At 33.4% G+C, this 18,787-nt stretch overlaps 1 protein-coding gene across 1 annotated transcript; it reads left to right on the forward strand.

Moving 5' to 3' along the window:
* The first annotated feature begins 2,816 nt into the window (after positions 1–2,816).
* Positions 2,817–15,565, forward strand: LOC124358677 (LHFPL tetraspan subfamily member 6 protein-like). The gene is made up of 5 exons (XM_046810980.1): positions 2,817–2,919; positions 5,394–5,509; positions 10,445–10,611; positions 13,416–13,514; positions 14,985–15,565. The coding sequence occupies exons 1-5, from the start codon at positions 2,821–2,823 to the stop codon at positions 15,101–15,103; spliced, it is 600 nt and encodes a 199-aa protein (XP_046666936.1). The 5' UTR covers positions 2,817–2,820; the 3' UTR covers positions 15,104–15,565.
* The last annotated feature ends 3,222 nt before the right edge of the window (positions 15,566–18,787 follow it).

An 18,787-nucleotide genomic window follows, 5' to 3' on the forward strand; every position in this document is an offset into this window, starting at 1 on the left:
AGATGAAAATACAGGAGTGAAATAGGACTGGCTAACAATCGTGCCAAAAATACTATAATAACTATTTCCATACCAAAGTAATTTGTACTAACTTAACATTTTATTACAAGAACTTTAGAGGTTATAAAAAGTATAGAAGAAGTCTGAATATATTGTTTTCTCCTAGTTGTAAGACAATCGATCCAATTCTGCTATGGAATACATTATTCATTACATTTTCCACAAACTTGTTATTTTGACGTGACAACGTCTTAAATTAGGTTGCGGCTCGGAGTCACTCATGAAAAAGTGTAACGCCCGGTAACGTTACGATGCCCGTCCAGTGGGTCCGCCGCACGGGATCCGCACGGGATAAAGCAGATAACTGTGGGTCCGCCGCACGGGATTTAAGCAGCATATAACTATGCATATTCGTGAAAATGTGGAGTGCTTAGATTTGTCATTTACAAGGCATCTACAAAATGCGGTAAATAATCTGTCACTGATATTTCATTATCGTAAACTATGACATTGATTGATTAATTGTTAGATTGACACAAAAATGTTGACACTGAGTTTATAGGTTATGTCATACTATTGACAAATGTTGATAGTGTTAAGTAAATTATTAGTTTAAAATCACTCTGCAGGAATCAATCGTAATTCAAGTCGATTGAGAAGAAACAGCGCGTATTGCTAAGTCAAACATATAAAATAACAATGTTTCCTTTTTGAAACTTTGGATACTAGCATGAACGTGCGACCAAACAAACGATCTATACCGATGAAAATCACACGCGCGGAGTTAGAATTTAACTGGCTAACAAGAATTTCAAATTCCAATTTTAGTAAATGTTTTATTCAACTTTACCATTTACAATAACAAATTTTAATTAATTTCAAATTATGTACAATGAACTTTAGTAAACAAAATATATTTATATAGTTAAAATTTGTGCAATTCTTATTTTCATTCAATTCCTTGTTCCTATGTAAGGCAATCGATCCAATTCTGCTATGGAGTACATGTTCATTAATTTTCCACAAACTTGTGTTTGTAATTTTAAATTTGCCAGCCCTTATCGGTTACGGGGGCTACAAAAGTTCTCTTCTGTGTGTCTGTCTACCCGCAAGATATCTCCAGAACGAACTAAAATATCGACTTGACATTTTACGTTTCATTTCTACATAGGCAACATTGAGTTCAATGATGTTGCATGTAATTCCATGGTATTCGGATGAGCAGTAACTAAAATTATTACATTTGTCTTATAATAAATTACACATGTAATGAGATTTTGTTGGATTCGTTGGTAAGACTTACGTTACTTTCTATCGTGTCCTTTGATACTCTGTTGAATCGTTTTGTGTATATTTATATGAAAGATGAGACATGTGGCTGAGCGTTGTCAAAGTTCATAACACAGGCAGATATCTCAATAATGAATTGAGCTATACATTTGCTATCACTATTAAGGGTTTTTGCAAAGTTCCTCTTCTGTGCGTTTGACTATTTGTAAATGTATCTGTTTTACGCTGGAGATATCACGAAATAATTGGGTACATGTCTACAATGTGAAATCTTGCGTGTTACCTCATTTCTACATATTCAACGTCAATGTCATTGACGTCTATCACTCAGTAGGCTAGCAGTTTTTCTTCTGTCTGCCTGGATCTGTAAAAATTCCTCTCCTGTCTGACTTTTTTTTTTGTCCGTCCTCAAAACTTATTATAAACAATTGTGAGCAAAACGATGAATAATGTATCTGACAAAGAATCTATGAATTACATAATAAGCAAGTATTGAATTTAAATATCTTCAAAACATTAATCCTCAGTTATCATCGCGTCGTGTTACCGGAATTTGAACAAGCTACCGCTGGCTGCAGATTGTATTAATGGGTATTATTGACTGTATGTTGTGTAGGCTGGCGGATGGGCACACTGACAGGGCCAGGCTTCTTGGGGGCTCTACTGTCCGTCGCCGCCGCCGTCCTCTGCTGCTCGGGCTTCTATCTTTCCTTCTGGCTCTACATATAGACTATAGCAATGGATATTACTGGCTGTATGTTGTGTAGGCTGGCGGATGGGCACACTGACAGGGCCAGGCTTCTTGTGGGCTCTACTGTCCGTCGCCGCCGCCGTCCTCTGCTGCTCGGGCTTCTATCTTCCCTTCTGGCTCTACATATAGACTATAGCAATGAATATTACTGGCTGTATGTTGTGTAGGCTGGCGGATGGGCACACTGACAGGGCCAGGCTTCTTGTGGGCTCTACTGTCCGTCGCCGCCGCCGTCCTCTGCTGCTCGGGCTCCTATCTTCCCTTCTGGCTCTACATATAGACTATAGCAATGAATATTACTGGCTGTATGTTGTGTAGGCTGGCGGATGGGCACACTGACAGGGCCAGGCTTCTTGTGGGCTCTACTGTCCGTCGCCGCCGCCGTCCTTTGCTGCTCGGGCTTCTATCTTCCCTTCTGGCTCTACATATAGACTATAGCAATGAATATTACTGGCTGTATGTTGTGTAGGCTGGCGGATGGGCACACTGACAGGGCCAGACTACTTGTGGGCTCTACTGTCCGTCGCCGCCGCCGTCCTTTGCTGCTCGGGCTTCTATCTTCCCTTCTGGCTCTACATATAGACTATAGCAATGAATATTACTGGCTGTATGTTGTGTAGGCTGGCGGATGGGCACACTGACAGGGCCAGACTACTTGTGGGCTCTACTGTCCGTCGCCGCCGCCGTCCTCTGCTGTTCGGGCTTCTATCTTCCCTTCTGGCTCTACATATAGACTATAGCAATGAATATTACTGGCTGTATGTTGTGTAGGCTGGCGGATGGGCACACTGACAGGGCCAGGCTACTTGTGGGCTCTACTGTCCGTCGCCGCCGCCGTCCTCTGCTGTTCGGGCTTCTATCTTCCCTTCTGGGTACAGGTAATATTTTCAATAACTTTATTATTTAGTTGTATACTATGTCTTTAACTATTTTTATAATAATAAAACACACTAAACTGTTTATTTTAGATCTACATGTGCCTTTAGTAATGAATGTAGGTTTATCCCAGAAACAGTAACTTTGTTAACGTGTTTCGCGAACAATGTTTTCTGTATAACGCATGTAAACTTGAGCTGTTCAACTACATATTGTGTCCTTTATAATGCATCCGTACCATTTACAACATAGTTTTGTGTGTTCGATTTCAAAACTGCACTCGTGTAAAGAAAATTGACACAGTATCTGATTTTGGTTAGACTGTTTATAATATACTTATATTTTTGTTTACATTATTGATAAAATAAACATTCAAACGTCTTTTATTCAATAAGATAAATATATCATAGTAGTAAGAACGTGGTGGCATATCATTGTCCTTTACATCGTCGATTCTCCACCTGCGGGGTGCGTAGATTTTTCAAAGGAGGTGTCAGTGTTTTGTAATAATAGGAATGTGATGAGAGGATATGGGTAGCACGTAATTATTGTAATGCTCAAGTTTTAGTTTGTTTATTGTATTATTATTAACGTTTGGTGATTTATTATTAGAGTACTGTTGTTTGTAGGATCAGTGAACATAAAAAGTGAGACAATCAAGTTGTGTGTTGTAATAGGCCTAAACATAATTAAACCACTGCTAAATAAAAGCATTTATAGTGATGAATAAATATCAAATATCAATTTACTTTTATTGACTAAAGCTGTTATTATTTACCAATCTGCGTTTATTTCAAATGTTGTTTTGAATTGTGATGGAAGCAGCTGAGACAGTTGAAACTTTACTCTACTGAAGAATGGAAAATTAGAAAGCAGTTGAAGAAACATCTACCCCTGCAATTAATATTGAATTTTAAGACCTTATGTAACATTTGGTAAACTTTAAAGATTAAACTGAACAACATTTTTCATATGTCAGTACAGAGAGCTAGAAATTTATTTGATGAGAAATCTATATAAAATCGATGTGTAAATAATTCCTGAACATGTGTAATTAAGAACATGAAACTAACATAAAATGTGGTACAAAACATCGGCAAAATCCTAAAACATGGGTGTTTATTGGTGTTTGGTGGAAGTATCTTCCTTTTTACCCACGATTTGCTTCGGTAGCTGCAGTTTTGTTGGTGTAGCTTTCATCTATATACCTCCGAGAGTTTGAATTTTTTTAAATTGTTACTTTGAAGTCAAAATAACGAGAAAGACAGGATTGCGATATGCTTTGTTGCTGCTACAACCAGCTATTTAAAAAAAATTGAAAAAGACACAAAGCTAACCCCACCAAGTTATAAAGTGAGTGATGTAATTAACTATACTTGTATATTTTATAGTAAATTAACTTTATTAGTTTTGTGTTTCATTGATTTATTAAAAATAACTTATTGGCAATAAGTGTAGGTTAAGACTCTGTTTAAAGGAGGTATTTGATATAGTATTAATGGGTTTTTAATGTATCAAATATTAAATTTCAAATCTATCCTGAACCCCAATGTAGAAATTTAAATTTTACTACTTGTTAGTGGTTAGAGGCGAGGCGTTACGGAACTTCAGTGTACTAAGATAGGTAAAAAGCCTAAAAGGTTGAGAATCCCTGGTTTTATAAGGGTTTTAATTGATTAAACATATGCACTGTACTGTCGATGAATTTTGAAATCAAAACTTAAAATCAGTGTTATTTATGCCCAGGAATTTACTTTCCAAAGAAATACACAATAGCGTAAGTTCGTTAAAGTGTTCATAGAAGTGGGTATAGAAATTACGCATTTCTATACCACCGTGCATCAAACGGCATTCTTACTTAGTAATTTATCATATTATATTACGCAAAAATAGTCCAATTTCTGGCTACAATTAAAATATGTCTCTATATCAAATGATTTGAATATTACAAATATTTTAAAATTGAAATATTAACACCTTAAAAGACAGAGTCCTTATCACTAATTTACAACTTTAAATTTCCTGGTCAAATATCAAAGTCCTTCTGTGCACTCGCAATTGTTTTATAGTGTAGTATATAACAAAAAACAATTCAAATTTTATACAACAATTTTGTATCTTTCTCTTTAAATCAGTGAAAACCCCTCTTCATATGGAAAATGTTTTTATAGTCAAAAATGGACAGTGAACAAATTAAATTATTCATAAATGGTAAAACTTATTGAGAAAATTAAATTAAATAGTTCATATGCCATCACATTATTAAACTGAACTTATACAATGTAATTTAATGAGACGACAGTGGTGGAGTAAATGGCGTGATATATGCGAATTTGCAATAAAAGATAAACACTCAACTCGATGTCCCCTGTCTCAGGCGAACTCTGACCACTGAGGCAAAGCCATTAGTTAACATAAATACCTCTGAGTCCGCAGATCCTTTTCCGTTCGTGTATTTTTAAAGTTGATGTTGCAGGGAAGGATACTGGGGAGGGTGGATGCATACTTTAACAGCTTCCGCCGCTGCAACTACCCCAAGCTCGGCCCGCAGGGAGTCGTGGAAATCGTGATGCAGTGTGCCCGATACTCCAGGTAACATTTTACTTGTTTATTCCATGAAAAACTCCGGCGATGGTGAACAACTTTTGTCACATGCTTTGAGTTTCCTCTAAAGTCAAGAAATAGAATATGACTGACTTTCCTCTTCAATCATTCAGCAATAAAGTAAGACGTGTAACTTATTTACAGTAAATAATGTATGGATTATAAATAATTAGCATGGTCACAATATTTCTGTGAACAATGTGTTTGAAGACATAAATATGTTAAAGTACATTATTATTCTATGTATGTAAAAGCGAAATCTTATTCTTAGATTAAATAAAACACGGCGTTTTGAGCATTGGAATCTATCCGCTTCTTCAGCTTCCAAAACACCTAGAGGAAACGCTTAAAATTATTTAATATTGCTGATCTGAAAATAACTATATGAAGCCAACATAATACATCATGAAGAGATATTTATCAAACGTAATCTAATTGAGATTCCTTACTTAAAATCAACAGGTAAGTCAACCATCATTGAAAGTTAGCAAACTTTGGTTACTAATATTACTAGGAAATCTTAAGAAATTTAACATTCAAAGAATCCTTAGCCAATAAAATTCAAACAAACACTATGACTTGGAGATGTCATTAAGAACTCATATCACTAAGAACTACAATGTAATGCCAAAAGCGGATGTTTCATATCCCCTCGTAACCATCGCCATCACGTTCAATTTTGTTTCATACGAACTAGCGCGTTGTTATATTGAGTTTTCCTCAATCTCTGACCTTCTCTAGTCTGTGCCGATCTGTTATTCAAGCGTCTGTTCAGGGATATGTTACTTGTTCAAATCACTTCAGATCCCTATAGTATATACTTGATTTTTTGGCAAACTGTAAAATTTGTTCTCTTTTCAACTTGGTTTCCAGAGAACTCTATGTCATTTACTCAATAAATTTAAATTTTTTTTAAACTGATACATTATTTTTGTGTAAAATCTGATATGGGTACGTTCCAAATTTCAAATCATAATGTTTTTTTTTGTATCATGAATAATTATATGGAAACTATTTTTAATTTAAAATAAGAAAATGCGTAATGTTAAGCGTTCAGCCTATTTGTTCAATTCAATGTTTTGAGATCTAGCTTGTAAATTTTATGTGGATTGCGTTAGTTTTGTTAATCGTTTATATTCTCAACATAACTTCAAACCTATGCTACGAATAATTATGTGATACAAAGAAAAATAATCGTAAATGATTAACACAATAATATTAAATTCATAAGTAACGTAACCACCACTGAATGAGAGACGTTTGTTGATGTAAAATACACAGTAGATTTGTGGATTCCCTATTGTCCGTAGTTTACACTCAAAGGATATAGATAGTTCATTCTCATGAATACAACTGAGCATAGAAATTTACTATTATTTTTGTAAGTTTTACTAGCGAAATATAATTGATCAAACTTTTATAAATTTGATAGCTAATCTACTCTTTAATAGAATTTTTTACAGGAATAATATTATTTTTCTATGTAATAGTGATAAAGTAAACTAAAATGTAACAACAATAATAACTTATCTGGTAAATATAAAAAAACATAAAACGTCAAAGATATTAACTTTTTCAGTAAATTATTGTTATGAACACTTTATACAGTAGTAAAACTTATGATTTAGCACTCTCTTTTTCAAAATATGTACTGTATAGAGTAGCTCAAACTTTTTATCATCCCCAGAAGGATTTCATTCTAACTGGCTTATCCTTTCCAGTTGAAACTGCTATTGGTACAGTAAAAACCGATATATCACATTAATCTTAGTAATCTTGTGGATATTTAAGAGGGGTACATCATTAAGAACTGCTGAGTTATCTGGGTTCATGTTTCGATTGATAGGTCTAGTCTACTGCAGGAGATGACTGATGGAGTTAATGGGGCTCCCTAAGTATTAAGGGCTGTGTGCTAGCCTATAAGGCCGTGCCACCCCTTGCCTGGTTTGACTTGAGAGGCCGGCTAGGTACACAGCTGGCACGACTGAAATTAGCGCCTAAAATCTTTCTTTGTAGATTTTGACAGGAGGTGGCACTTACACCATCCAGAATATCCTGTCTTTCCGGAAGCAGCGTGAGGTCCTATTGTGACTAAATGCAATATCTCCTGTTATTGTCCTAAAAAAAACGAAAAACAAGAAAATGTTTTAATAAGAATACTTAACTAATGATTAATTCTAAATATTACCTGTTTCTAGCCTTTGCAAACCAGAAATTGTAATTCATGCACTCACTTTTTTGTTTTAGTTTCAAGAACCATTGTCATCTAATAATATAGTTATCATTTGAAGAAAATATATCTAATAGCTACAGTCACCGTTTATTGAATAAATGTTTCTTAAAATAAATTGGATTAAAAAACTATATTTATATTTAAACTAGTTGTAACAATTATGGATATGGTAGTGTTTTTCAGCTACCCAAATTATTTCATTCTCGTCTCTTTTATTTTAAACTGTGATAAACGTTGAGGGTCTTTTTTATAATCGATCCGAATTTAGATTTTTTATTCTTTTTAAGTTAGTTGTATCATTTTTGTATTTCTTTTGTTCCATTTTACATAAACCGGTTTATAGTTATTCACTACAAAGTTCTGTTAATTGTGCATACTTTATTTTGCTCTGTGTGTCTAAAAACGTTTTTATAATAAATTAATATTGTGCGTACTGGATGGAGAAATTCGCCCTTTAAGGCTGACCTATGCGGATCACAGCATTTGGTACAATTAATCAGATTGCAGCGATGGGTTACGTTAATAGTTACCGAAGGAAGAGAACAGCTTGCAGATCTTGAGTCACAGTTTTAACCATTGTGTGTATCCCTGAATTTGTAGTAACTACACAGTACGATAAAATCTGTTACCTACACAACTTCAGTTGTTAAAAATGGGCTTTAAATAAAGAATTGTTGAAAATGTAACAACGAGACGTTAAGATGTGCTACGAATGAGTTCTAATTTATACTTGTATAATAATACTTGTAGTCATTTTTTAATATAATAGTATTACATATCATCACTCATAAGGTTAAAAACTTAAAATTTATGTTTGATTCTTATGTACCTGTTGGAAATATACTAAGCAAGATAAACTAAATTTGTCACAATGAAAATATTTTGTTGAATGTTGAGTGGGACTTGTTTGGATAATACTATCTAGTTTGATATACATAAAAAACAATGTTTGTAACAAACAAAAATTTGTATCCCTTAATATTAAATGTTAGTTTCTATGATGAGCCATTTATTGTCACTTAGACATAATTTGCTTTAAATGCAAAAAATATTTTCTATACTAACGTAGCTATGGTACGAAGCGTTGATTCAATGCGAATGTTGAGCAGCTCCAGTTCACCTCCCTCTTAGTGCATCGTCTGGAATCCGACGCCATCACATACTTGACTCCAGGAATCTGGTGCAATTGTCTCATCAGGTGCACAATTGAGTGCACTGCTACGAGGTATCTGACGTGATCTTTAAGCACGCTGAGCAATCGAGTTTTCTACACATAATTTTGCCATGCGGTGAAAGCTTGATTGAGAGACAGGCTTAGCGGCTTTAAGACAATGAGAATACCTCTTCACCTACATTACACTAAAATTGTATATTATACTTATCACTGATGTCGAAACTATGTAAAGAGTTTGTTTTCAGCTGATTCGTTGTCGACTTTTTTTGTATATATTCAGATGAACATGACTCCAGATTCTGGGAGTCAAATATGTGATAACGTCGTATTCCAGAAGTGTTTGGAGGAAGGTAAACTGGAGCTGGAGGATTTATAACTTATTTTGGTGCGAGCTTTTATATTTCTATAATGATAGATTGTTAAGACTTTTATATACGATTTTGAATGATTTTTTAAGTCTTTTTCAATTGAAAACTCATATATATTGATAAAAATCTGTTCATGTTAAAACATCTAATCACCATGTCAGTTTGTACAATGTACAGTTTGTCTAATGTACAGCTGTCAGTTTGTTTTTTTACCATATCGCTGTTACGTACAATTCCAATAGAATTTTTCAATCTATTTTTGTCAGATTTATCTGACACATCATACATGTATGTGCTGCCGTTCTTGCGGTTCATGAATATAATTTTATACGCCGGGGTGGAGCAAAAATCGGCTTACCTTTCTACATTTATTACTTGGACCCAAATTGGCTGACATGTCAATACACTCCACTAGTATTGCTACGATACTTCAGAATTGGTTTACCTTACTTTGAGACATGTTATATTTTGTATTGTTTGCGTTTTAGGTTGCAATCTCTTTGTGATTTTTGCTATACATTAAAATTCATTACAAATAAATACATAGATTTTCCAAACATTAGGACAAACTAATTATTTTTGCTATTGTTAAAGTTTCTAATTCGTTTGACTTACTGTTCAAATACAGTTTCTATAACTCTACAACCCTAAGATTGTAATATGTAAATAGAGTATTAATTTCTGCTGGAATAAATGATTCACTATTGTTTATTTATCTATAAATAAAAAGGAACGAGAATTCTTCTTATTCTTATCCTTAACCTTGTACAATTGAGATTTTCAAACTCTACCTCACACTCATATGTATTTTGTACCTAATTATTTACCAGGCACCTTTTTCTGTGGGCCAACGAGCCTGAGAGAACAAAAAGTGTGGCATTAAAACTTGGGGTTTCCTATTACATTTATATTTATCACCGTCATTTCAGTTTCATAGCTTCCCCAAACCATATCAGTAACATTTCATCATAATTATGTGTATTGACCATACCCACATCTACATAACTCTAAATTGCTTCATTAATCTTCTTAAGTTCAATCACGAATGTTCTATTAAATCACGCAGTTTTTTTGTGTGGTTTTAAATATTAAATTGCCCTACCAGGAGATACCAAAAACCATGTTATCATTCTCTTTACATATTGCAGGTGGAGAGATATCCCGAGTGGCTGGTGGCAGATCAGTACAGTCCTGCTGTCTCTAGCCTGTGTACTCACTATCATAGTGGCAGTGATGGCAATGTCTGCCTGCTGTATAGACTACGTCATTCACACAGCCACAGCGAGGACGGCGGGCAGTCTACAACTGCTAGCGGGTAAGTGATGTAGGTGGCAGATCAGTACAGTCCTGCTGTGCCTAGCCTGTGTACTCACTATCATAGTGGCAGTGATGGCAATGTCTGCCTGCTGTATAGACTACGTCATTCACACAGCCACAGCGAGGACGGCGGGCAGTCTACAACTGCTAGCGGGTAAGTGATGTAGGTGGCAGATCAGTACAGTCCTGCTGTCTCTAACCTGTATCCTGAATATCATAGTTACAGTGTCTGCCTGCTGTATAGACTACGTAATTCACACAGCCACAGCGAGGAAGGTGGGCAGTCTACAACTGCTAGCGGGTAAGTGATGTAGGTGGCAGATCAGTACAGTCCTGCTGTCTCTAACCTGTATCCTGAATATCATAGTTACAGTGTCTGCCTGCTGTATAGACTACGTCATTCACACAGCCACAGCGAGGACGGCGGGCAGTCTACAACTGCTAGCGGGTAAGTGATGTAGGTGGCAGATCAGTACAGTCCTGCTGTCTCTAACCTGTATCCTGAATATCATAGTTACAGTGTCTGCCTAATGTATAGACTACGTAATTCACACAGCCACAGCGAGGAAGGCGGGCAGTCTACAACTGCTAGCGGGTAAGTGATGTAGGTGGCAGATCAGTACAGCCCTGCTGTCTCCAACCTGTATCCTGAATATCATAGTTACAGTGTCTGCCTAATGTATAGACTACGTACTTTGATTTCAGCTACGGTAAAGGTGGTAAATGTTGTAAATGGCACACCATCATAATAAATAATAATAGGCATGTGTTTCAATAAAGCAGTCAACGAATGTTTCGCTAAAATGTCTTCGCGAACATTGAATTTACTAACTACGAGACAATAATGAAATAACGTATTACCATATAATAAGAAAACTAAGAAATTTAACAGTGTAAGATTCCTAATGTAATTTAGGAATACGTTATTTGAAGAAATTACTGAGTTAAATATATATATATATATATATATATATATATATATATATATATATATATATATATATATATATGCATATATATATATATATGTGTGTGTGTGTGTGTGTGTGTGTGTGTGTGTGTGTGTGTGTGTGTGTGTGTGTGTGTGTGTGTGTGTGTGTGTGTGTGTGTGTGTGTGTGTGTGTGTGTGTGTGTGTGTGTGTGTGTGTGTGTGTGTGTGTGTGTGTGTGTGTGTACATTTAAAGTTAAGACATAATAAGTGGAATTATACATAACATATCTGTAATTATACATACATTATTTTATCTATTAATGTAGTCTGTTGATGGTAGATAGAGTGTAGCCAGAGAACTTGTTCAGCTTTAATTACTAAAATTAGCAATTCATGTTGGCCTGAACACTGAGCTGAAGCCCTGAAAGTAGATTGCAGTCACATTACTGTTATTGCACTCGCGGGTGCCGCTGTTGTGTGTGAATGGGTACTCTGTACTCTGGACTCTGTACTCTGTACTCGCTGTTTGTGAGTTAACCATTTGTTGTTAAAAGCGATTGCTACGGACCATGTTTACTCTGCCGTGTTGGAGCTTTTATTGGGTTTTGGTAATTTGACAGTATTCTTTATTTTAAATGCATTATGTTAGTTAATTACTCGTCAGTAATCTTGTAACTACTTGTTTTATTATTTATAGATACAAATATTTTTTTAGGTATAAATAAAATAGTATACGGTGAAAATAAACAACAACTAAGTTATGTTAATTGTGTTTGCTAGGGAAATATATCAGCCTTTTTTGTATATATTTACAATTTAGTTTTATTTATATGACATTATAACATGGCTAGTATTAGACAATAATTATATGTTTACATACATTTTAATTTGAAATACAAAAATAAACTTTCAATACAGTATTAATATAAAATTTAATTTTATGTCCTGTATATAAAAATATAATTGTTTTGTAACAGATCATAAACATTAATCAATATGGCAATAATAATATTTTACAGATGTTAATTTTAATGTACAAAAAATGAGCTCTACATTGACCCATTCCTGTATAAATCTTTGCATACAAAATTTACTTGCAATATTTTGGGGATTAAAACTTAGTTTTATAAGTCTGATACATTTACAAAACATGTTGAGTCAGCTGAAAAAATATAAATATGTTTACAAACAAACGATAAATTTAATAAAATTATTTTTGAAAATATTATTAGGTAAACTTGTCATAAACACAGTAAAATATATGTTATGTATTTCCTAATATTAGATCAAGCATTCTACACCATGTGCATTGTCTTAGAAGGAATAAATAAATATTAAATAATTGTCAAGCATTGCTACCAACAACTTTGTATCGCTTTCAATCAACAACATTAAAATATTAACAAAGAACCTTAGACAAACCTAAAACTAAATAAAAACTATCAAACATTATAACTAAATATCCCTTCATCAATAACCGACTTTTGTAGTAATATAATTAAAGCCACAAATAACAATACATAACTACTCATTCTACGAACGTCTATCCATCAAACAATTCTGCAACTAACACTATCATTCATCACTGATGATGACGTAACATCACTTTTAACCAGAATATCAACATTACTAACATATACTTGACAGTGCACTGGCACATAACCTGTAAACACAAACAAGGCAAACAAAACTGACAGTGTAGGTCCTAGCAAATTACATAAAACAATACATATAATAGAAGTGTTACATTTGTTGCACTTTTTAATCCTTGGGAAATAAAACAAAAAACTTATTGTAATGTAGCTGCAGTTTCGTATAACTTGAATAAAAACAAAAACTAATTTACATTGATTACCTATTCTTTCCCACAGGCGTACTTGTATGTAGTGGTCTAATGATCTACCCTCTCGGCTGGGACAACAGAGAGGTTAGAGACTGTTGTGGCAGCACCGCCCATGTCTATACCCTTGGTGAGTAATATTTATATTGGTTGTACTTAAACAACTGGATTCATTTATTATCTTTCTAAAACACTCTTTTCGATACAATAATTTTGGATTATTTTATTTAATAAAAGTATAGCCGTGACTATCACCTCAGCATTCCAGTTCACATTATGTTAGACCATTGCTACAACGATTAAATCTTCAGATATTCCGGCTTCGCTATGGGGATCTATTTTCAGACAACAGGTTTTCAACCAAAACTGGCAGTAATGAATGTATAGGATCGAAGGAATATCATGCTTCCCTTATGCTAAAAAAGTCAGAGATTAATACATATCTTCTTTGTTACGGGCTTAATGTAGTGCCGAAAGCCGATCGGTATAAAGCATTGCATTTTGGATCTAAGTTGTAGATAGCGTAGGTAAAAATCATATCTGTGACCATAGAACTTTTTTAATCGTACCGTCAACTTGTGGTGTATCGACTCTCCTTCTTACTCTGTTTGATAATATTCTCACACAGGCCATGATGGCGAGCAGATTAAGGCTTAAAAGGAATCGGCAAAAAAGTAAATATAAAAGTGATCAAATAATATTTATGTTTATGAGTTTTGTTTCAAAAACTCGACCAAATCTGGTAGCCAATCAGTGATCACTCACTAGTATGAATGATTGTTAAATATTTCCTTATGCATCTATTACGCCCAAAATAGATAGATACCTTCATATGTTAGGAAATCCATGATAATTTTCTGTAAAATACAAATATCTTTGTTGTAACATAAATTCAAATGTTTTAAAAAACATTTTCATTCTATAAGGGATATAACGTAAATACAATGTAAGCAGCTAATATTTTTTTTATTTTAAACGATCGACTAAGAAGTATCGATGACATACATTATCATTGTACTGAGTTTTGTTGGAATCAATTTTTAATTATTGTACTTATCGTGTTCATCCTAAATACCGGGGTGATTTTTTTATATGTTTTTAAATTATGGGTCACTACTATAGTTCTAATTAACTAATCAATTTTATAGAGCTTTTTGATTACTTTATTCCCTTATACTTTATTTGCTGATATATTAACGTATCGTTAATGTGTTTATTATGTTGTACTGCAAACATCTTGAAATATTTACTGCAATTAAATCAACACCACAACATGTATCGTAGTTATATGTATGTGTTGCTTGAAGTTTTTGAAAATATGTATAAGGTTCGTATATGTTATTTATTATATAATGACTGATTTTGATTATATGTTCTGAACATGTCTTCACAAGCCATATTACATAAACCTACTGGAATTTTCCAACATAGAATGGTTTAGTTGTCTAGTGATCATTCACGACTAAGCGAGTATACAACGGCTACGAGAAAACCTACAGTAAACTTTGGATTGATCAATAAATCTATTAAACTCATGTTCATACACTGTGCATAGTTTACACGTTTTTAAGAAAAAAACTGGAATAAATTATTGACTCAGGCAACTGCAGACTGTCGTGGTCGCTGTATCTGTTGGCTGCTGCAGTGGCTGTGCTGCTCACCTGCTTCGTCCTTAGTCCTTCTATCTCCAGGGTCAACTACTGCTGTTATCGCTCATGACACTGACTCCTGGTGGACTCTCCCTCCAGGCGCTTCTTGGAGACCTCCACCCAGCTGTAGCGGAGCGCCGCTCTTCTTGCTCAACGCCAGAGACTGTCTGTTAGCATGTTAATACTGTGGAGCTATGTTTGCTAAAATGTATCTCGATTACGTAAGAAATAAAACTACATATTGGTACTGAAGCTATAAAATAATATTTTATATTGTCCTAAATTATAATATTTTTTTGTTTCCATATTACATTTTTTGTGCAGGTTAACTTATAAAAAAGTTTTATTTTTCACACAAAAGTTTTCCTGTTGTCCATGTGAAAAAGTGAATCCTTATGTGACAATTTAAAATACAGACTGGGCAAAGGGAAAATATTTTGTCAGTAGCTGATTTTTTATGACAAAATGCAATAAAAAGTCCAAAATCTTACTTTTGGTTAAATTTATCATCTTCTATAAGAATCTTCATGAGAGATAAATACAGAAAATTCAGGTTTCGCAAAAATGGTAATGACGTATTTTAATGTAACATTGTTACATTGTTATATTTATTTGTGCTTGTAGATATTTTAACATTATTTAGGTTAAATATATTATAAGATTTAATTTTACCGTGGAAAAATTAAAGAAATTATTTGCAGGAACTAGATATGACCTTAATAGCTAAGTTGACTACAATGCCTACCTTAGGCACTTGACGGTCCAATATTTGACGGCATAAACTATGTTTTGGCCGTACTTACATTTTTATTCCAATAATAAATCATGGAATGCGTGTTGTCTACACGATGAGAGTGGTAAGAAACTTTTTGGAATTCAAAAGTTGCGATTTCATTGTTCAACTACAATGCCATTTTTTGTGTCCCTTGTTTGGTCAATCTACCTTTATTAATTGCTAAGCAAAGGTGTATCACAAAAATCTAATGAAAATATGATAATTTAATTCGATTTTAAATTTGCCAATTTGCATTCTTTATCTACACTTTCTATTTCGTCGTAATATATATATATATATATATATATATATATATATATATATATATATATATATATATATATATATATATATAAATGGTAGCACATTCACCCGGCAAGTGAGAGATCCGGGTTCAAGTCCCGGCGGAGCAAGTACTTTTTGTGACTCAACGTTTATTGAAAAAAATTAAATTCGGCTATTGCCATTTATACAAATTTAATTAATGTTAACAAAAAGTCGTTTGACAGGTACTTGGTGTTCCGATCGTATGTTAGTTTGGTTGTTTTAACGCATATGCGACAGATACGGCCAAATCCCAGATAATTAAATCGTAAATAGTAAGGGCTCTGTGGTGTAATGGTAGCACATTCACCCGGCAAGTGAGAGATCCGGGTTCGAGTCCCGGTAGGGCAAGTACTTTATTTATTTAATGTTTATTGAAAAAAATAAGATTATTGCCTTCTATACAAATTTTATTAATGTAAACAAAAGTCGTTTGACAGGTATTTGGTCTTAAGGCTCGGTGGTGTAATGGTAGCACACTGAATGTCTCTATTTAAGGACAGTCTGTAGTTATTGTATTGGTTTATGCTGATTCATTGTCTTGTGAGTAAAATATAGTTTTATTTTGTAATTTATACTCTCCCAATTGAAACATTATAAAAACAAGCGTACCTAACGATCCTCAGAAGAAATTTCCCTGTCAATTTCAGAAAAACAAACCAAGATGTATGCTTGATTATCATTATGGACTCTCGAACTTTAAGAACAGTGGTTACCAGCCTTACTTGATTTGCACAAGTTTGGATTTCGCATTCTCAAAATACATTTTCCTACTTTTACATAATATGAAGGATTATATTTTAAAAATGAAATCGTATTAAGTTTAAATGTGAGGTAAACAATGACATTTTGAACGAAAATTTTAGCTAATTTGATGAGCCGATATTATTACAGCCTTCTGTTTTGACTACAGTGGTAAAATTTAACTCAGTAATAAGATAAATTACTCGACAGAATAGGGACTGGAGTAGGTGAAAATATTGTTTGCCATAAAAGTCTCTTCTCGATCTATATTTGTTTATAGTTATACTATAGCATTTTACTTTCACCATATTTAATTCCTGTCATATTTTAGGTTTTCTGCCATTAAAGAAGTATGGTTCTGGAGTTTAATTTTAGAAACAATTATTGCTTAAAAATTTATATAGAAAATTTTATTTATTACTATTGTTGTGTTTTTGCTAGTATAACGGTCACTAAGGAAATACCAATTTACTAAAAGAAAGACAATTATTTATACAGAAGCAAATATTTTAATCCTTTAAAAATAGAGAAACTGTGCGAATAGAATGCGGTATGTAATACATAGGACATATACAATCTTAAGTGTACTACAAGCATTGTAAATATTGGATTGTGAAAGATTAAATTATATTTAGCAGAAAGTTTCCATTTTATCTTTACCTTTAGTTTTCCAATCACCAGTTAAATATAGTTAAAATGTACAAATATCACAAATTGAATAGTTGAAGATTGTACAACTAAAGGAATTCAAACAAAACATTAGTTTTTAATAGCTAATACAAGGAAAAATGAAAAGGGATTATTAGTTGAGATTTTTCCACAACAAAAAAAAAACTGGATGTAGGATATACAGTAGTTTGTAATGAGAGATAATTTTGAAACAAAACTCATAAACATAAATACTGCCTCATCGTTCTTATGAAAGGCGGAGTTTTCCTATAGTATGACGCAGTAAAAGTACAGGTCATTACTACTCTGTAAATGGTATTTTAATCCTCAAGATAAAGCCATTTTCATAAAGATATCCATACTCTTATTTTCGTAACAACTTCAAAATCAATGAATGACTTATATTTAAAACCAGTGAGTCGGAGCCGAATGGTTTGAGAGAGAAATAGTTCATGAATGAGTGATGGTTATGAGAGTTCCTAACGTTATCTAACCAATTACTGTCTCCAAATTATTGGTTAAATACACTACGAGTATCATATGAATAATTATGAATTTATTTTATACAGATGTTTTATTTCCATCAAGAAGGAAAATGTTTACATGAGCATAATGCAACACTTGCCTTTAGTAATTACCCTCTAATTTGTCATTAAAAATCACTTGTGATTATTTTATTTTATTTTGAGTTTAAAAACCGATTAAAAGTGTCTCGGAAATAATAAGCTGGAAATATTTAATTTAACTGATAACAATTATAAATTGAGGTAAAAAGTTGCTGATGTTAAAACTTAACTTTTAAAAAATCTTTTCAAATACTTGACACATTCCCTCCCAGAGTGCACACAGGTTGACTACGGTGCTTTGTGCCTCTTGGGAGCCAGAGTGTTAATATTGTATACTATAGCTATAGAGTTAATATATAACCCAGCCTCACAAGCTAGCTACTCTGCAGCTGCATAGGCCAACACTGTACATTGTGCTTCTATAGATCTAACTTACTATACTATCCCTCATGTCAAAATAATACAATCGTATATTGAGAAATGTAATATCTCTCGGATGTAAATCTATTAATTTAGCGTTTAAAAGGTTTCATGATCAATTAAAATATTCTGTTCCTATGAGAAAAGCAAAACAATAGTAGAAATATACAATTTTTGGATTTTAAAACAATCCTCTTATATATCCTATTAAAAATGCAATCTTGTAGGTATACGGCATTTTATCTTAAAAAGTGTT

The sequence above is a fragment of the Homalodisca vitripennis genome, chromosome 3 (assembly GCF_021130785.1).
Source record: "Homalodisca vitripennis isolate AUS2020 chromosome 3, UT_GWSS_2.1, whole genome shotgun sequence".
NCBI lineage: Eukaryota > Metazoa > Arthropoda > Insecta > Hemiptera > Cicadellidae > Homalodisca > Homalodisca vitripennis.

Bases quoted from the DNA above. Each gene is read 5' to 3' on its own strand.
- LOC124358677 (XM_046810980.1), top strand. From the start codon at position 2,821: ATGGGCACACTGACAGGGCCAGGCTACTTGTGGGCTCTACTGTCCGTC. The intron at 2,920-5,393 runs GTAATATTTTCA...TTGATGTTGCAG, and splicing joins ATCTTCCCTTCTGGGTACAG to GGAAGGATACTGGGGAGGGT. The intron at 5,510-10,444 runs GTAACATTTTAC...TACATATTGCAG, and splicing joins CAGTGTGCCCGATACTCCAG to GTGGAGAGATATCCCGAGTG.